Genomic DNA, 21,363 nt, shown 5'->3' on the forward strand with positions numbered 1-21,363 from the left:
ACGTGATGGCTTCACGCCCTGACATTCAGTGCCGCTACGTTGGTGTTTATTTTTTGATTATTTTTTTTTGTCCTGACCGTGGGACCCCCGTGACATCTCTGCAGCCCCTGGACTAGGCCAATAAATAGGGTGTTTCTGTAAATTGATACGCTGTGTGCGGCTGCTTTTTCCAATTGGTAAATTTTCTCTCGTGGACCCAGCAATTTTCTGGTTGGGTTTTCATGATAAAAACGTTATTGTAAACGGAATCTTGTACCTTCTAGATGTAAAAATCTCTCTCCTCTTCTCTTTGAACTTCAATCAGGATGTTAAGGACAGTTCCTTAATAGGAATCTTGATGGCTCCTTTAATTTAATTCTTGGATAAATTACATGATGTTAAGATGTCACAGGACACAGATAACTGATGGTTATCGATCTTGTTATAAAACATTTAAATATTTATATAATAGGGATGATTTCCTGGGGAGATATATATTTACCATTATACATAGTGGCTATACAATGTGATGTGTTTGATTAATGCGTTGTTGGTCCTATGTGGTTTTTCCAGAGATCTGATGTGGATTTAGTGTACAGTATACGGCTAGGTACACACTGGAACATTTTCATCCAATAATCGGACAATTCAGCCGAGATCCGACCATTTGGTCAGATATGGTGTGTGTGTGTATCTTACACAATGATCTAAAGTCGTCCCAAAGGGCTGATCATCGTTTAATTTGGTTGGTCGTACCGTTTAATATTTTACGACCAATCACCTTCCGATCCTGCAGTGTGTATGAATTCACATGACTGTCGGCCAGTAGTGGATCTCAGAGTGACCGGTCTCATTCACCTTGTCTGCCTGCTGCTGATCTTGTCCCACTGTCTTTATCATGATCCACGGTCTCTGCTAACTGTTTGCGGTTGTCAACGGAGGCCCCCAGTAGCTGTCAGAGGAACTCTGGAGACTGAGCAGGTAAGAAGAGGGGGCTTGCAGCATGGCAAAATATCCTCCAAGGTTTTGCTTTAGAGAAGAGACTGATATGAATGGTACGGGCTGCGCCCCCCTCTCTCCCCCTCCACATGTCCGCTTAACCCTCTGTTAAGCGGACATGTGGAGATTAAGTCTCAGCTGCCAGAAATTAAGTTGTCACACTGTATTTACAGTCAGCTACGCTGTATGAGCCTGTGCACTCTCGTTTTCCGTTGCTCTTCTTTCTTAAAGATCACTTGCATAAGACCACACAGCTCCAGCAATGCATCCTTTCTGCCCTAATACCCACTGTGATGATAAACTTTAACCCCAACCATCTGTTGAAACAGTTCTGCAGCACTCCTCACAGTGCAGTGTCAAGACAGGCTGCCTAATACAATTGCCAGGGCTGGATGTCTCTCAATGAATTAAGACCTGAGCTGTCAATTTTGCCTTTTATGGAATACCTTGCAGACGATCATTTTGACAGATAAAGCAGAGATCTGAAGATAATCGTGTACAGTGTGTACACGTCAATCGGCATACTGATTGGGATTTTTTTAATTTATGCTGTTGGTATATATCGTTAATCCTTTACTTTTTCTGTATTGTGTACCCATCGTTAGAAAGAATCGATGCACCATAGCAGAGACATCATGCATTCACAAGAGTACAATGCTAATGTCATTAAAAACATTCAAAAGAACAAATTAAATGAGTGTCTTAATAGCTAAAATCACCATCGCATTCAGCTGTGGGTTACGTAACAGAGACACATATATCTCATAGGGATGTACAGCGACTTTTCTTTACTACAGCTGTGAAGTACTAAATGTAGTGTTGAATTCATTTTCATCATCTATTTATATAGCGCCACTGATTCCGCAGCGCTGTACAGAGAACTCACTCATATCAGTCCCTGCCCCATTGGAACTTACAGTCTAAATTCCCTAATGTACACACACACACAGACACACACAAACAAACAGAGACACTAAGGTCAATTTTTTGATAGCAGCCAATTAACCTACTAGTATGTTTTTTGGAGTGTGGGAGGAAACCCACCCAAAAACGGGAGAATATACAAACTCCACACAGATAAGGGCATGGTCGGGAATCGAACTCATGATCCCAGTGATGTGAGGCAGAAGTGCTAACCACTGAGCCACCGTGCTGTCCATTTTCAGAATAAATCAATATTGTCCAGTCCAGAGAGAGTTTAGTTCCCATACAGCCTGCAGACTCATGATTTCTTGGCAGAGAGAGTGAGCCCTGAGTTGGCTGCAGGTCAACTTAAAAACTTTTACAATGGTGGGTGTGTTTCCAAAATGATGTCATCACAGAGGTCACATGGATGAATCAACATTCACTTTACAGATCTACTTTCTTAGAAGAGATATTTGCACAATATATAGTTCCTAGCCTTGTCACAGTATTTTACCAGCAATTCCTCAAAATAATAATATGTATAATAATAATATATAATAATATTGCAAATCAGGTTGCTGACAATAAATGTTATTATTATTATATATACTACTTTAACAGTAGGATTGTGCTTGGCAAAATGACGCGTTTGCCCGCGCCCCTCTCCCTGATACGACTTGCCAAAAGTAGGCAAGTATGAGGTAGTAACCTCAGTTTTTTGTAAGTGCCTAGAGAGTACAGTGCACTTTTGTATGGGCTCCTGTCCATACTCTTTAGAGATATAGTTTATTCATATTATTATTTTACTATTATCTTCTCTCTAGGGTGTCTGCGCAAGGATGTGCAGCCTGTCAGCTCTACTCACCCTCACATAATTTCCGTCAGTCTGGCTGTGCGCACCTTCCTACTAGAGACGAGCAGCGGGTGACTCAGTAAGTAGTGGAGAGCTGTTATCTATCGAAGTAAAGCTTGCAGCCTCTCCTCCCGACCTGAACGACTTTCCTGTACTTTCCCCTAGCAACGAGCATCGCGAAGGGGACAAGGGGAAGCAATGCTCTCCATAGGAGGCAATACGCTGCCCTGAGCAGCGGCAGCAGAACTGGGCACTAAGACAGCTGCATATGGCCATCGAGAACCGCCAAGGTGAGGGACAAGTGATGACGTAAGCAATTCTCTGAGGAGGATTTGATGAGCAGATCGTCCAAATAAGGCACGACCTGAACTCCCTGAAGGTGAAGACATGCTGCCATAACAGACATGACCTTCGTGAAAACCCTCGGTGCTGTTGAGAGGCCGAAGGGGAGGGCCCGAAACTTATAGTGGAAGGATCCCACCGAGAATCTTAGGAGAGACTGATGGTGAATCCATATGGGAATATGGAGGTATGCGTCCTTTATGTCTATGGACGCCATAAACTGATCCTTCTCTAAGCCGTTTATCACCGACCTTAGGGATTCCATATGAAATTTGTCCACCCTTAAGTGCACATTGAGGCCCTTTAAATTTAGGATGGGACGAAAGGAGCCGTCCGGTTTCTTGACTAGAAACAGGTTTGAATTAAAACCCTGTCCCATCTGGTAATCTGGAACCCTGCAGATAACTTTTTGAGAAAGAAGAGAGGCAACACAATCCTGTATAGCCTGTTTTCTTAATGGATCTCGGGGTAGCGGAGTCTGGAAGAAACGATGTGGAGCCGCGCCCAACAGGTCTATCCTGTATCGCTCGGATATAATACCCCGAATCCAAGGATCTTGGGAGGACTCTACCCATTGTTCCTGAAACAAAGACAGACGTCCCCCCACTGGCGCCCCCTGCAGAACAGAGTGGTCATCAGGACGTAGGCTTTTCCTGGGCCTTGGAGGCCTGGCGCCTAGCTGCAAACGAGGATCTCCCCTTGGCTGAGGAGCCTCGAGAATTGGGCTGTCTGCCTCTAAAGGACTGTCCTTTAGGAAAAGAGGTCCCCCGAAAGGGCTGACGAAAGGAGCTGACCCGAGGGTTCCTGCTGCTGCTAGGGAATACAGGCAAGAAAGTGCTTTTGCCACCTGTAGCCTGTGAGATCAGGGTATCCAACTCCGGGCCGAACAAACCTGCTGCTGAAAAAGGAATGGTTTCCACTGACCTTTTTTGATTCAGCATCTCCTTCCCAGGATTTAAGCCATAACGTTCTTCTTGCTGAGATAATGCAGCCTGAATAGAAGAAGATACAGCCGCTGTGTTCTGGACCGCCTCGTACAGGTACCCCGATGCCTCCTTCAAATGCAAAGCCAGGGGGAGTAACTCGGAGTCCTGTAAGGCTTCTGCTAGCTGGTCTGCCCATGCTTCCATGGCTCTAGCAACCCAAGCTGAAGCAAATGTGGGCCTAAAGGAAGAACCCGCAGCCGCAAATATAGATTTAAGCTGGGATTCCACTCTGCGGTCATTGACATCTTGAAGAGATGCAGAACCTGGGGCTGGGAGTAAAGTGTGCTTGGCCAATCGGGCTATAGGAATATCCACTTTTGGAATACTCTCCCAGCGAACCACATCCTCTTCCTGCAAAGGATACAAGGAAGAGAACCTTTTGGGAACAGTGAACCTTTTCTCAGGCTGTTTCCAGGCTCCTTCTGCAATATCTTTAAGTTCTACGGAAGGGGGAAACCGATTAGCCCTTCTTTTGGCTTTCTTAAAAAGATTTCTGCTTCTAGGAATCGGATCCTCCGGTTCTGGGAGGTCCAACGCCTGTCTTACTGCTAAAACCAAATCATTAATAAATTGGTTCTTAGAGCTTTCTTCTTGACCCAAAGGTAGAACCTGGTCAGAATCAGAGTTAATTTCCCCCTCTTCCTCTGAAAACTCCTCAGAATCTGAAAGGACCATAAGGGTATTATCAGATCTAGGCCTCTTTCTTCTAGCAGGCGGAATGTTAGGGGATTCGAGTAACTGGTTCAGTTTATCCAAACCCTTTATAAAAGCTGCGGACCATGGCGGCTCTGTGGGAACAGGGGCTTGGTCCGTCTGTAATGAGGAAGGTCCTGGTATAGACGTTCCACTAGAACCAGAGGAAGCAGGGAGGCCCGACGGTGTACTAGGATTATTAGCCACCGAAGTTGCCACACTAGCCCACAATTGATTGGATTGAGAAACCATCTGTGCTAAAGAGGAAACCTACTGTGTCAGGGAGGCCACCCAGGCCGGTTCCTCTGATGGAGGGGCTGAAACCTGTTGGGTTTGCGCAGGGGGAACCCCTACTTCACAAACAGAGCAAAGCGCCAACGGGTCCTTCTGCCCACAAGGTAATTTTACATGACATTTTGAACATGTGAAATATTTTGCCATAGGGCCCTTTCCCTTATCTGACATTTCTTAATAAAGGAAGGCACACCAAATACACAGACTTAAATTGAAAAAAAAAAAAAAAAATCTGAGTAGAGAGAGAGATATAAATGTGTGAAGAGAAAATGTAACTACAAGAAACAACTAATCTATATGTAAAAGTTGTACTTGTAATATTTTAAACACAAGATAATATTTAACCAGGTAGGAGAGCTATAAAATAACCCCTACTAGCCCACTTGTACACAGCAATACAGAGGATATTTACTTTAAAATGCTACTAATAGAAGGCCCAACAGCAGGGATCAAGAGCCCACTAGTTGTGGTGGCAGATTCCCCTGCAATTTGTATTTCATGTAACACCCCTCTATAATAAATCCTTGACATCCATACATGGAGATGTAGGATAGGGACTCTCTGCACTGTGAAGATGTATCAGTGGAGCTGTGCTTGGTTGCTGCCCTGCAGAGAGTACAGGGGTCCCGGCACTAAGTGGAATGTGAATGAGAGGCAGTGGTGTAATCTGGTGGGATCTACAGGTGGTGTTTTAGGTGTTTGTCACTTCTCAATCCTTTAGAGTGAAGATATTGTCGGGAGATGTTGCTCTCCTTTGGTTCTGTGTGTTCCTGTTCTTAGTTCGGTGGAGTGGTCCTGGAGTGGCTTATTTTTGTTTTTCTTTCAGAGTGAAGTGGTTGTTGGGTATTGGTGCACTTGTTCCGTGGATAACTAATGAACTCCAAAAACATACTAGTAGGTTAATTGGCTGCTATCAAAATTTGACCCTAGTCTCTTGGTTTGTCTGTGTGTGCATGTTAGGGAATTTAGACCGTAAACTCTAATGGGGCAGGGACTGATGTAAAAGAGTTCTCTGTACAGCGCTGCGGAATCAGTGGCGCTATATAAATAAATGGTGATGATGATGAAGTAGTTTATCATGTTGGAGAAGCAGATGGGAGAGGAGTCACAGAATGTGGGTGTTATTTTGTATCCCCCCCAAAAAAAGATGGAAATGCTGATGTTTAACTTCTTGTTGTATGTTCTTGTTTCAAGCGGTTATGGCTCTATTGTTCTATAGCCCTTTTGCATTTACGGCACTTATGTCTACTTAAGCTCTTTTTTTCAGTTTACTAGATCTCACTGTCTTTACTATTAGATTGTGTAAATGTTGGTGTTAGATTTTATTTTTACGTAAACGCAGTTTGCTCCGTATACGAACAGAGGGATAACATTGTAACCAACGAAAACATTCAATACAAAACACAATGGGCTAGATTTACTAAGCTGTGGGGATGTTGCCTATAGAAACCAATCAGATTCTAGCTGTCATTTTGTAGAAAGCACTAAATAAATGAAAGATAGAATCTGATTGGTTGCTATAGGCAACATCTCCACATTTTCAAACCCGCAGCTTAGTAAATCTAGCCCAATGTGTGAATGAGGTAAATACTTATTATATGGTAAATAAGAACCACATAATATTGGTGTTATATTGGTGTTATACACACTACCAATATCTAGCAGGCCAAATAATATATAATGTAGTTTTCCTTTAAGATATAAGGTATTTAGTTATTATAGGACCACTAATGTGTGCATAAAATTCTGTATTTTAGGAGGAAAGAAATGGTTCACACAAGGGGGTGTAATCATATACACAGAAGTACAACAGACTATCAATAGCTATAGTGCAAACCAGAGCTATTTAATCTCGAGGACTCTTAAGAGAAAGAAAGTGATTGAAATAAAAGCATAATTATAAACTCAAGTAACAATATATACTGCAATTTGCTTTAACTGCAGTTGATAAACACATTTTACTAACTTTTTAATATTTCTGGATTTTATTTGGCTGGTTTTAATAACGTTACTCACACACAAAAAATGAAAATCATTTTCAAGCATACCAATAAAGCAATATTCTTTTAAAAAAAATAGTATTAGTGCATCTTGATTTGCTTTCATTATTTATATAATGGGCTACATAGTGTGTTATAAATGTACTGTATAATGCAAACAAATGGCGCCAGTTTGCATGACTGTGGAAGGGAATCCTGGGGGTATATTTATTTAACGGAAATTTTATGAAAGACAAAACCTGGTGGACTTTGTCGTTAATAAAGCTGATGTTCTAAAAAAACATGGATAACGCTGATTCATTAATATACCCCCTGGTCTTAGTACGTTGCGAGAGAGCTGTCCCTGCATATTGAGTGTAAGAGGGAGACTGGGAATGTGACAGTAACATGGGCAGTAGACTCTATGCTGTACCTGCGATGGAATGGGGTCTAAGTGGTGACAATTACAAATGGGTGGACAAAATATAGTGGAATGGGCAGACATAGATCACGCTGTCCTTGAACTGTGCTTGTATGTGAATGCGTTTGTGAATGTGGATCTCATGATTGGTGATGGTTGAGTCTAGTATTTGGTCTGAGGAATAACTACTGGGGGCTTTTCCAGCAGTACACAGTTAGACTGTAACAATTGGGACACACTGGCTGTGCCTGCGGGGGAGTGATGGGGTGCTGAAATGTAGGGTGGGAATGGAGGTGTTGGTGTCTTGGGGGGAAATAAGCTAATAGTCTATATCAGGCCAGTCCAACCTGCGGCAATCCAGGTGTTTGTGAAACTACAAGTCCCAGCATGCCCTTCCAGATATCAACTGGTTGTCTACTGGCAAAGCATGCTGGGGCTTGTAGTTTCACAACACCTGGAGGGCCGCAGGTTGGACAGGCCTGGTCTATATGATATGTAAAGAGGTGGAAGGGGGAGGGGGAGTAATGGCTGCGATAAAGGTTTGAAGGGGCCTGATATGTACATTGCAGTAAGAGGGTCTTAGGATGAAGGGGGGAAGTCTGGTCTGTGGTCAATGTGGGTGGTGTAGGCAGCTGTGACTGTGGGTAAAGGAATAGATGGCCTTGAAGGGGCGTAGAGAAAATGGGTAAGGGTGACGGAGGTAACAGGAGGGCACAGAGGTGAAAGGGAACTCTTGTTGGGTGTAGTAGGGGGTAGGGAGCTATTCTCCAGCACTAGACAAGGTATGTGTAGGGGCAGGGAGGGGGGTGGTTGGGTAGGAGGTGATAGTAGGGGGGGAGGGGGGTTGTGGGCTAGTCATGGTGTGTGTATGGGGGTGTAACTGTAATCTGGGTATTAAGTCTCCCACAGCTCTGCCATTATAATAACCAGCTCTGCTATTACTAACAGCCCTCTGCTGACTGCAGCACGGAGCCCAATGAGGATTATGCAGCAGCTGATGCGGGAGCTCACACCACATGTATGAAGTCCTGATTGCCGGCAAAGCTGCCCATAAAACTTTGGGTCACACTATGGAGGCAATTCCCGCTGTCCAGGGAGATATCAACTCCGCCTTGTACAGGGTTCGGATGTAACTCGCCAGGTTGTAAGATGGCGTCTGAGGGAGCATGTGACCACGCCCCCTGTGTAGTGGATGTCAGTGGCGGACATATAGCTTTAAGACCGACAGTGTCTGGGAGACTACGAGAAAATGACCGCGCTGCCCTGCACTGGGGACAATACAGTCATAGAAACTCTTTATACCACTGATTAAGCTGTTACAAATCATCCTTCTTACGTCTCTACTGGCAAGTGAAAATAGACTAGGTGGGAGAGAGGTGAAGGGGTTTTAATTTAGCAATGTAATCACGATTAAAAAAAAATGTTATTATTACTGTATTGTGCAGAGCAGCGCCGGCCATTTTCCCGTTGCCTGCTAGACACAGTATTGGCGTTACATATAGAAACAGTGTAGCTGCACAGGGGGCGTGGTCACACAAGGACTACATCCGGGCCCTGTACAAGGCGGAGGTAATGTTGAACTGTAATAATATATTAGTCACTAGCGGTTTCTCCTTTGCTTGAAGTGAACGCTAAAGAAAGATCCTACTCAGATTAGCACATTTATCTATATTAGGTTCACTATGACGCCCCAATCACTATAACTATTCATTTACTACTGGAAGGGAGGCGCTAGGTCAATGGTGGTCTAACCTGTGACCCTCCAGGTGTTGTGAAACTACAAGCCCCAGCATGCTTTGCCAGCTATCGGCTAGTTATCTACTTGGCAAAGCATGCTGGGGCTTGTAGTTTCACAACACCTGGCGTGTCACAGGTTAGCCATCACTGCGCTAGGTTAATGTGTTTTAACATTTAAAAGGGACCAAAAACAAGCTGCTAGTATCCACAGGTTTAAATTGCCACCCCCACCCCTACCAAAACTGTAACATTAACAGATTAGGACACCTCGCTATAGCCACAAGGTTGTATTGGACCGTATTCACCAAACACAATCACATTTACTGTCTAATAAGGCTTAAAAAGCATATAAATCAACAAACGAATAATCCATCTAAGACATTTGTTTCACCATAAACTAAAATAGACATTTACTGACCAAAGATAAAAAATATATTTAGTTTATTAAAAGAACACATATATATCCCAATACAGCCATTTGTGTGTTGCTCAGTGGATTAATCCACTTATTTATGGTGTTAACATGGAGTGAAGTGGTTGATGAGATTCCTCTCGTTGGCTCTTGGTGTATTAGTTCTATGGATAACTCCTTGTTTGTCCAGCTGAAGAAGCAGATGGGGATGTGACAGAATGTGAGTGGTGTTTTGGATCCCTAAAATAAAGATGGAAGTGGTGATGTTAAAGGTCTTTTTCTAAGGCAGTGGTTCCCAAACTGTGTGCCACGGCTCCCTGGGGTGCCAGAGCGATCTCACAGGGGTTCCGCGGCCAGGGCCGGTGGTAAGCAAAGCGGGGTACTACTTGGTAATTATTTTGGCCTAGGGGTGCCTTGAATAAATTATTGAGACCCTAGGGGTGCCTCGAACTGAGAAAGTTTGGGATCCACTGCTCTAAGGTATTGTTTCAAGTGTTTACAGCCCTTTTTCCCGGTGTAGTGGCTGTTACTGTATTTACTATTAGATTGTGTAAAAGTTGATATTAGATGTTTTTATTTTAACAAACACAGATGCCCTACACAGCGGGGGAGCTCAGCCTACAGACAACAGCCTCACCCCACTGGCACTATAGCTGTCGTTCACAATACCTAGCCACACATATATAACCATATAGTCTGCACCCTATTTCCACTACTATTTTATTGTTTTTCCCACTGGTTAGATAGCTACTATTATCCACCACATTTATACCACACATCATCATCTAATATATATAAGCCTAGCGGCGTGTGTGTGGAAAAAACTATTTTCTCTGAAAGGGCTCATCCAATTGACCTGAAATTTGGTATACTGACATTATTTGACAAAAAAATGATAATAGTGAAGCCAGTTAACTTCTATCATCCCCCCTTCCCCCTGTGGGAGGGGTAGTAAAGGCTAAATTTACCAGTTGAGGGCTCAAACTCTTGACCGTGTGGGTATTTATTTACCAGAGCCTGTGTTTGGTCATGGACAATTGTATGTCGCATTTTCATGAGTATGGAGAAGCAGTGATGTGAAAGTGCAGGTTATGAATACTGCCCTTCAAGGAAGACTGATTGAGCACAGCGATATGGTGTTTAGCAGAAATGTTGTGTATCGAGAGGTTTTAGAACAGTAAGACGATGGAGATTAAGGATGTGGTGATGAAGATGAAGGATGAGGTGATGGAGAAGAATGATGAGGTGGAGACATGTGGACAAAACCACGTTAAAAAAGGGCGCTTACGTCGGGAAGTAACGCTCTTCTCCTGAGGAGGCCTGGCCTAGCCCCAAATGCATGACAAGAACCTTTTTAACACCTTAAGTAGCTTGATTTGACTAGAATGCATGAGTATCATGCACGGGTTAACTTGTCTATCATTATCATCTATTTATTTATATAGCGCCACTAATTCCGCAGCGCCCTGAACCTCATCAGTTCTGGCCCCAATCAGGTAGAGCTGACTGTGTATAAGTGAAAATAAAAACATCCAACATCAGCATTTAGATAATATAATAGTAAAGGTAATAAGAGCTATTAAACCAAGCCAAAGAGCTTAAGTAGACATAAAAGCTGTAAAAGAGCTATAGGAACAAAAGACCTATAAACACTTGAAACAAGAATTTAGGAAAAGAATGTAAACATCAGCACGTCCATCTTTTTAGGGGGGTTCCAAAACACCACCCACATTCTATGACTCATCTCCCATCTGTATTTAGAGGAGGCAACTGTATCTGTTCTTGGTCTGGTGCTCTTAAATAGCTTTGTGTTGTTGTTGTTTTCTGTTGTTGTTGTTGTTGTTGTCTTTTGTTTGTTTATTAAAATGTTTATTGAGGGAATGATGGCGTAAAACCAGAGAATAAATATATACAGCAAGTGGTTGCAAATATGTTCGCCTTATCGTAGAAGTTTTATAAGGGTGATAACTGTTTGTTTGTTTTTCAAGAGTAGGCCCAATGTGGTTAAACATCTTAATGAGAAATGGTGACTAGTTCAATTTGAACAGTAGGCACACACACTAGCATTAATGTCTCATGCAAGAAGGAGCTTATGGCCACTGAAGAGTGGTTGGGGGTGCAGTAGCAAACAATACAGCTAAGGAAGGGAGCAAAGGAAAGTCAGGACGACAATACTAGTTGGCAAGGTATGTTATCAGGGGAGAGGTAGAGAGAAATGGGAAGTCACAAGTCAGCCAAAGGGAAGACAAATAGCAAATATTTATTAAAATGTTTACAACTTGAAGATGGAAGAGTGATGTAGATCGATAAAGTCCCCAGGGTGATAGGGGCCAATCAGTGATGAAAAGCAATAGGAAGCACAACAAACTCAACACCTATTACAACATTAGGCCAATGTTATAACATTTTGCAGCTGTGACCTTGATCTACTAGATTAGTATAAAGAGGCTTGGGGGTATAGTTACTATGCGGCGGTTCCGTAGAACTGCCAATTACCGGCATTTTTTTAAAATGACACTTCTTTTATTAAAGACAAAGCCCATTGGGTTCAATCTGTGCTGAATGGCTAGGGTTGGTTGGTACTGTCTTTTTTGGGGGGACCACATGGGTGTCCCCCTGATATTTCTGCTATTAGCCTAGTGTGTTTTTTTTTTACATTTTAACACACTGATAAGGTTCGCCTTCAACATGTATCTTGCTCTAGGGGTCAGGCACCCTCAACAGGACAGGCTTATCTGATGGTGTTTCCACCTCTACATGCCATGCAAATTATGGGATACACCCTTACTGTACGTGACCTATGCTTGCCCTGCCCCTTCCCCCTCTCTAAGTGTACAGGGCAGTAAGTGTAGGATGCATCTCACTCTACATAGGGACTTATGCATTTGTAGCGCTCTACGGAAATGTGTATTTTATTCCCAACTGTACACAAGACCCTCATTGTTTCATATTTAATAAGTTACATGTGCACTTTGTGATGTTTATAATGAATATTAGATTTATTCCTAGACCATTCAGCTGTGAGGAACCAGAGAATTTTACTAGAAGTCAAGTGAAGGTGAAACCTGTTCTGTGTCAATCACTGATTCCCTGAGGATGGACAAGGACAAGAGTGAGAGGATATTAAATCTCACCCTGGAGATCATCTACCTGCTGACTGGAGAGGTGAGGGATTCTGGGAATGTCACAGTGACATCATTCTTCTTGCTATTAATAAAACAGGGACATGACTGTCTTCTCATCTGCCCAGCTGTAAATAAGCAGCAGGTAGACTGTCTCAGATAAAAGTATCAGTCCCTCAATCTTCACAAAAGTTGGGATATACTGCATTGGATTTACAGCTTTTTGCAGTATTTTAGGTGTTACTAAATATTACAATTGGGATGATTTCCACTTTCCTGGACTTTTTTTTTAAAATGTACAAAACAAGGTCAAATGTGATATTCCAGCCCGTGACTTCTATAAGTATCTTCAAATTAGACACTGGATACAAAGCGGCCTTTTGCGGAGAATGTATTAATTAAAGGTTCTTACCCTGCTCTTTCATCATGTAGGAGAATAGGCCAGTGTTTTTCTATGATGTTTTTTATAATGTAGAAATGACTACTGAATCTAGTGATGAAGGCGGTGTCAAATTTGTTTTCATCTTCTGCATTATCTTTGGTCTTATAAAAAAAACATCATAGAAAAACACTGGCCTATTCTCCTACATGATGAACATCTAAGACAAATTATTCCTGTGAAACCCACCATCATATATAAGAAGGCTGATAATTTGAAGAACATGCTTATAAGAAGCCACTTACCTGTACAAAAAGAAAAAGCTAAAAATACTAAAGTAGGTTTTTTCTATTGCAACAATTGTTTATGTTGTAGGAATTCAAACATCAATACGACTATATTCCAATACTAACCTATGTATCCAGGACCTCTAATGAAACATATTCCATCAAAGATAGAATTACTTGTGATACGGAAGGTACCATCTATTTATTGGAGTGCCCATGTGGCCTCCAATATGTAGGTAGGACGAAAAGGAAACTAAAAATACGCATTGGTGAGCACATAAGAAATATCAAGAATGGCACCAATACTCACACTATACCTCAACACTTTTTATTACATCATAATAAAGATCCTGGAGGATTAAAATTTATAGGCCTAAAATACATACCGAAAACTTGGAGAGGAGGAAATTACATTGCAGCTCTATCAAAAATAGAGACAGAGTTTATTTATAAACTGAAAACTTTAACCCCCTTAGGGTTAAACCAGGAATTTGATTTGTGGCCATTTTTAACTTGAATGAAACCTATGTTTCAATTGTGGCTTTTATCCCTATTTCATTTTTATTATTTTACATGGTTTTATTAACATAAGTGATTAATGTGCGTAACAATGGATTATTCACAAACTATCACGAAGAATTTTAATTTTACATAATATGTGCATTTTGTCATGAACAATAAAGTTGATTGTACAGCCCTATAAAAACAACACCAGCTGAAAGTGACATCATCCTTGAGAAAGTCCGGTAAGGACGAAACGCGTCGGATGAAAGCATACACATCAGAATACATCTTTGGATTTTTGTACACAGTGGGCACCCGTAAGGAAAGGAAGCGCCAGAAGGACTTATGCGGTCCACCTGCGTTCCACTGCGTGTGAGGACACTGTAACTGGATTGTAACAGCACCGTTTGGATAACAATCATCAGGACATCAATTCCGGAGTGAATATATGGAGGCTACTGGATTGTGGAATCTATTTCACTGATACTAAGAGGGAAAGAGCAGGATAAGAACCTTTAATTAATACATTCTCCGCAAAAGAGCTATAACATTACCTCTGTTTGTGTCCTACATCTACAATTGGTCATATTGTTAGCTATGCGCTGAACCCTTTTTTTTTATCAAGTTATATGTACCTTTTTTCAGCAGCAGGTTATTTTATATAGAGAAGCGCCGATTCTTTTTATCCATTTCATTTACCTTTTTACTGATGCCTCAATACACAGGATTGTACTGTAGTGATAAAGAGATCTGGTGAGCGTGTGACACCCAGGAGCCGCCCCTGTGTGTCAGGAGGATTGAGCAGGACCCAGAGCCCCATCACGGTGCCTGAATTTCACTCACTGATACATGAGGGAGACAATGACCAGAAGATCCTGGAATTGACCAAAACATTAATCCAACCGTTGACTGGAGAGGTGAATACTGGGAATGGGACATTATATAGTATCATTAGGGGATGTGTCTGGATGATGACTGTGTCATTGTGTATGTCAGGTTCCTATAAAGTGTCCGGAGGAGTTTCAGAGTTTAAAAGGGTCCAAGAATCTGTACGAGGACGTGAGGACGGAGAATCACCGGATCCTCACATCACTGGGTAAGAGGAAATGAAAATTTATGGTAACGTGGAGAGACGTTTTGAAGGCCACCATGTACAGACACAAACTTATAATCACATGTAAGCAATGTAATCAGTCACTCTGTGTCTCCTACAGGTGGATCCAATAACAGAAATACCCCAGAGAGATATCTCCCTCCTCTTTATTCACAGGAAAGTACCAAAGAAAATCACAGTATCTCACAGGAGTATAAGGTAGATGACATTTTAGGGTCCCCCCAAATACCAACTCACCAAATCGTTCATCTCAAATGATTAAATCAGATATTATTAATTATGATATTTTTTATTGTTTTCTGGACTATTTAGGATGAAGTCCTCACTGACATTAAAGTAGAAATGATGGAAGGAAAAAGAGAGACGTGTGTGAGGGGTGATCAGCAGTGTAAGGAGGAGGAAATCCCTACAGATATCAGCACAGGTGAGTAATAAACACTTATTACACAAGAGAGTCATATTCTCCTTATTCAGTCACTACAACAATCATTTATTTTTTATACAAAATAAAGATTTTTTTTGCAATAAAGGTACAAAATACATACAATAGATTACATTCAAGTGTACTAGTCACAGCACAGCTGAAAGCACAATACGCCGTTCATTTATCCTTTTTAGTACAATACAAGATATGATATCCTACACAATACATTAAGTACTGCACTAACCATGCAAAACTTAAACAACATGACAGTTTCAAATAAGCAGTGGTTGTGAGCGGACGGTAGGTGAGGGGGATCACAAGCCCAAAGCTTTATTGAGGACAGACACAAATATAGGGGAGGGTGCATAAATTAAGGCAAGACATCTCAACAAAACTTCAAACAGTGATGGTGGAATGGGTTGCGTCTCTCATCCACCCTCATTACATCCTCCCATTCCCGGTTACAGGACTTTTTTCGGGCTGCACCCACTCTATGGAACTCTCCCTCGCACAATAAGACTCTCCTCTGGTCTACAAACTTTCAAGCGTTCTCTGAAAGCCTACCTATTCAGACAAGCTTATAATATTCCTCAACCACTCTCTTAACCTCACTACCTTACCGCCTGTTACACAATTTCACACAAGACAACTACCCCCTGACCAACATTGTTGTGTGACGGGATCATTTAGCTTATGAGTTACTTTTGCCTTTGCAGTCTGGCTGGGCCAAGATGCAAAATGTATACTTAACCTCATGTGTCAATCTCCCATTATCCCATAGATTGTAAGCTTGCGAGCAGGGCCTTCTCACCTCTTTGTCTGTTTTACCCAGTTTGTTTATTATGTTTGTCCACAATTGTAAAGCGCTACGGAATATGTTGGCGCTATATAAATAAATGATGATGATGATGAAGGGAGCTGAAAGCTTTATTGACAAAACATACACATGGGGGGGGAGGAGAAGAGGGAGACAACAATCAATCATCTTGCTCAGGGCTGTCAATGGTGATTATAGTCTCTTAGTAGGCTGTAGATCAGCCTGCCACAGTCCTGGATAGTCATCTTTTCCTTTTTTAAAATGAGGCGATTCCTGGCAAGCCAAATAACGTCCTTAAAGCAGTTCATAAGGTGCCAGGGCTCCTGGATTGCCCCAATAGTGTGGGTCCCAGGAAATAATCCATAAATTAAATGGTATGAAAGGCAAGTCCTGTGCACACTATCCTTAAGTTCGTGTTCCAAGGCATCCAACACAGGCTGTGCAGTGGGGCAGTCCCAAAAAATATGCTGAGCTGTTTCCCTTCAGGTTATGCAGAAGGGGCAGTGAACATATCTGCACAGGTTCCGGGGGTGCATGAATGTCCTGAGAGCCATCCATGCAACGTCTTTATGTCTATTAGTCAGCCTCTTTGAGGCCACATTCTCCCACATGTTTAACTGTAGCAGCAGAGAGCCCTGGAACAGACTCCATAATGTGTTTAGCTCTGATTATGAACTCTCATTTATTCTACACCCTCATCTTTCAGTACAAAATAATGAGTAAAATAAATCTGCCCAGCAGGAGAGTCAGGAACCATCAGCCCCTATTGGACACCCACTGTCGTCCTCACATCATATCATTGTGTGCTACCAGTCCAGAGATCTTACTCCTCACACTGTCCGGTGTATTTCCTGGGATGTCAATCCATGAACCTCCTGTACACTACCTCCTGTGATGATACCCATAATCCTCTCTGTGTATGTGATGTTACCCATTAATTTCCCCTTGTGATAATCCATGAATAATTGATCAATTTGCTGTATTAACACTGTAATACTAAAGTAAAATACCAGTTGATTCCCAGATGATAACACACACACATCATTATAACATACACTTCACGCATACTCCACCTTCCTGGAGATACAGAATTATAACCACACACCCGTCATTCCACAATAGCTCCCCTCCCAGTTGTGCTTGGATACACTTTACTGTTGCTCTTCATTTGCTAATCTGTTCCTGTGCCCTGTTTTGCTCTTATGCTTTCTTCCAGTTTGTACTGTTGCCCATCTGTGCCCTGCTCCCTTCTCGTACTCTGTCCCGATGCTCTCCAGTTTTTGCAGGCAGTGTCTAGTTGAACAATATCACTGGCTAATGAGGCTTCCTGTCCTATGATGCTGGCAGGGCAGTTGCTTGGGAATTGTTACTTACCAAAGTCTGCGATTTGGCTTGAATTGTGGCTGGATCTATGCAATGTGCTTGATTATGTGATTTTATAATTCTAATAAAGTGTTTGTAGTTTGCAATTTGAAAGTAAACAGACTTGCTCTTGGTTTGAAAATGTTAGGCAATATAACCTGCAACTCCATATATTTATTTTATTTCCAGCAGATGAATGCAAACGCAGGAATATCTCTGAGGGACAACTTCTTTTATCTACAGATTTTAAAATAGAAGATAACATCACACAAGATTATCCAGGAGAAAACCCTGTTGCCCTAAATATACATCCAATTCACAGTGCAGATAAATCATCTGAGCCCTTTAGTCATGCGGAATGTTCTCATGCAAACATAGATGTTAATACATCTCATACAAATGATACGATCTTTCCATGTTCTGAGGGCAGGAAATGCATTACAGTTAAATTATCTCTTCATAATAATCAGAGAACCCACTCGGGTTTGAAACCACATCCATGTTCTGAGTGTGGAAAATGTTTTGCACACAAATCAGAACTCATTAGACATCAGAGAACTCACACAGGTGAGAAACCATTTTCATGTTCTGAATGTGGGAAATGGTTTACGGAAAAATCAAGTCTTAGGAGACATCTAGGAAGTCACACAGGTGAGAAACCATTTCCATGTTCTGAGTGTGGAAAATGTTTCTCACAGAAATCAGAACTCATTAGACATCTAAGAATTCACACAGGTGAGAAACCATTTCCATGTTCTGAGTGTGGAAAATGTTTCCCACAGAAATCAAGACTCGCCAAACATCAGAGAACTCATATAGGTGAGAAACCATTTCCATGTTCTGAATGTGGGAAATGGTTTACACAAAAATCAAGTCTTTTGATACATCAGACAACTCACACAGGTGAGAAACCATTTCCATGTTCTGAGTGTGGGAAATCTTTCACACAGAAATCAAGACTTGTTGAACATCAGACAACTCACACAGGTGAGAAACCATTTCCATGTTCTGAGTGTGGGAAATCTTTCACACAGAAATCAAGACTTGTTGAACATCAGAGAACTCACACAGGCCAGAAACCATTTCCATGTTCTGAGTGTGGGAAATGCTTTGGATATAAATCAAGCCTTGTTCTACATCAGAGATCTCACACAGGCAAGAAACCATTTCAATGTTAAAATAGGCATATATATATATATATATATATATATATATATATATATATATATATATATATATATATATATATATAAAAATAAAAACAGACATAGGTCCTCTGCACTCACCATGTACAGACTGGGGTGCAAGAGGGGGTTGCCCACATTGTATAGACAAGAAAACAGGGATACTCTGCACTCTCCAAACACATAATTAATGCTATATCAAGTACTGTTCTATATTAAAAACAGGGAATGTTAGTTCCACATATTGCAATATATGTTTAAGCTGACCAACTCACACCAAAGTCTTCCCATTCTGGTCAGTCCTAACATGATCAAATGCTATGCTATTTTATCTGGGCTTAAGGCTTACCTGCACACAGCTTTTAAAGGCAAGTCTTTCCCTAGCACTAGCAGCCATGGGAGACCTGGGACTCACCTGACACAAGTTGGAATTAATTAATGTAAAGAATGGGGTGCAAGAGTCATGGGACTTACATTGTATAAACAAAAACAGACATAGGTCCTCTGCACTCACTATGTACAGACTGGGGTGCAAGAGGGGGTTGCCCACATTATATAGACAAGAAAACAGGGATACTCTGCACTCTCCAAACACATAATTAATGCTATATCAAGTACTGTTCTATATTAAAAACAGGGAATGTTAGTTCCACATATTGCAATATATATATCTATAATATAAATGTCTAGTGGCGTGTGTTAGTCTGTCTGTGTGTGGAAATAATAAAACCAAGCTGCAGCGCCACCTGCTGGGCGGAGTTATACACTGACCTATTAAATTCTTAGTGTGTGTGGGAAAAAAAATTCAGAAAGGGCTGAAATTTGGCATACTAAGATGTTTTTAATTTGTTAATTTAATTTGTTAATTGTTAAAAGTGTTTATAAAGATTTAAAAAAAATATATATATATTTCTTGAAGGAGAAGTGACAGTGGGGAGTGGTTGGTGGTTGAGGCCTGGGCTATGGCCCAAATGCATGACAAGAACCTTTTTAACACCTTAAGTAGCTTGATTTGACTAGAATGCATGAGTATCATGCACGGGTTAACTTGTGTGTGTGTATATATATATATATATATATATATATATACATATATATATATATATATATATATATATATATATATATACATACATATATATATATATATACATATATATATAAATAAAGGATATATAGTATATGCTGTGACAAAACGAGTGTGATATGTGAATTATAGCAAATACTTTGTATAGCCCTTCTTTTGTTTCCCCAGCTCATCAGACTACAACTGCATTGTCCAATTACATGTGGTTAAGGGGACATTGTAATTCAATGTAAATATGTATATTGTGTATTATATATTGATGACTTGAAGTAATGTTATTCATTGTCCTTAAACTGAAGCCAGGAGGGTTATGGGTAAAGATCAGGTGGTGTCTAGGATACAGGTGAGAGGGCTGGAGCTGCATTCATTCTCCCCCCTCCTTCCTCTACAGGAAGCATGGAATAGCTGGTGACCCTGTGACATCACAAAGTAGTGTAAGGGGTTAATTTTAGGAGGGGCTCACTGCTACCTTATCCTTGGAAGTAGGGGAAGCCAATTAAGCATCAATTGTTCTCCTTAGGACTAGTCCAGACGTTCTGTCTGCATCCCAGCAGGGGGCTTCTGTGAAAGGACATCTCATCTTCACTGCCCTGTCTAAACCCCCTAGTCCTGCACTGGCCAATGGTTAAGAAGAATAGACCCAGGGGTTTGCCCAGGGAGGGGAAAGACTGTGGAAATTAGACCTGTGATATAAGGAACAACTCGAGAGGGGGAAGGGGGTTCAGTGTGGGATTTCATTCATGAAGGTGCATCTAGTTTTGGATTGTCGTTTTCAAACTAGTCTCTATATATGCAGCTGATAGAAATCCATGGGTCGTGAAGTCTGGACAGCAGGTGACTATATCTCCTTAAGATATTGGGGAAGGGACAGATAATGTGGTAAATCTGCCTGGCATTTATTTACTGTGTGTATATAACATTCTAGTGTTGTTTGTATGACAATAAATATACTGTTGTATGTTTATAACTGCATTTTGCCTGAGTGACCATACGAATCCTAGAAGGTACTGGGTAGCACTGGGCCAGATAAACCCGGTATCTTCACATATGCATACCGAATAGATTCTTTAATAAGGTGTGTAACATTAGTGGTCTTCACATACTGCACCCGGGTACTGTCCAACGCTCCACACCATATACAAAATATATATGGAAAGCAGAAATACTGTGATATTGTTTCAGAATGATAACCCACACCAAAACACCCCGTGTATGTATTGTGTGTACCAAATAGAACAGAAACAAATCGCTTATCTGTAGTGGTAATCGAGTCTCAAAATCTCTTGATGTCTCTTTTCACGCTGAGCTCAGGAGTCACGACCCAGCCACAACCTGTGAAGACCACTATTGTTACACACCTTATTAAAGAATCTATTCAGTAATCATATACTATATAATCTTCATTTTTTGACTATAGTTCCAGAAGTACTACACTATCAGGCGCTGTGCTTTTCTTTTTCCTTTAGAATTATATATATAAAA

General features: G+C 41.3%; 1 protein-coding gene across 3 annotated transcripts; it reads left to right on the top strand.

Moving 5' to 3' along the window:
- The first annotated feature begins 8,572 nt into the window (after positions 1–8,572).
- LOC142112076 (uncharacterized) lies at positions 8,573–18,842 on the top strand. Of its 3 annotated transcripts, none has more exons than XM_075193924.1 (7): positions 8,573–9,021; positions 12,611–12,766; positions 14,619–14,810; positions 14,890–14,989; positions 15,108–15,205; positions 15,320–15,431; positions 17,803–18,842. In XM_075193924.1, exons 2-7 carry the CDS (start codon positions 12,698–12,700, stop codon positions 18,786–18,788), a joined length of 1,557 nt encoding a protein of 518 aa, XP_075050025.1. In that variant the 5' UTR covers positions 8,573–9,021; positions 12,611–12,697; the 3' UTR covers positions 18,789–18,842. The 3 variants fall into 3 exon arrangements, with proteins under 3 accessions (XP_075050025.1, XP_075050024.1, XP_075050023.1); XM_075193923.1 differs by having other exon boundaries at positions 8,574–9,021; positions 12,599–12,766; positions 17,800–18,842; XM_075193922.1 differs by having other exon boundaries at positions 8,574–9,021; positions 17,800–18,842.
- The last annotated feature ends 2,521 nt before the right edge of the window (positions 18,843–21,363 follow it).

This window comes from Mixophyes fleayi, assembly GCF_038048845.1.
Source record: "Mixophyes fleayi isolate aMixFle1 chromosome 12 unlocalized genomic scaffold, aMixFle1.hap1 SUPER_12_unloc_2, whole genome shotgun sequence".
NCBI lineage: Eukaryota > Metazoa > Chordata > Amphibia > Anura > Limnodynastidae > Mixophyes > Mixophyes fleayi.

What these genes read in the sequence shown, in the direction of transcription:
- LOC142112076 (XM_075193923.1), top strand. Translation starts at nt 12,698, where the DNA reads ATGGACAAGGACAAGAGTGAGAGGATATTAAATCTCACCCTGGAGATC. An exon ending in CCGGATCCTCACATCACTGG is followed by an intron (nt 14,990 to 15,107) that starts GTAAGAGGAAAT and finishes TGTCTCCTACAG; the next exon opens with GTGGATCCAATAACAGAAAT. An exon ending in GTATCTCACAGGAGTATAAG is followed by an intron (nt 15,206 to 15,319) that starts GTAGATGACATT and finishes TGGACTATTTAG; the next exon opens with GATGAAGTCCTCACTGACAT.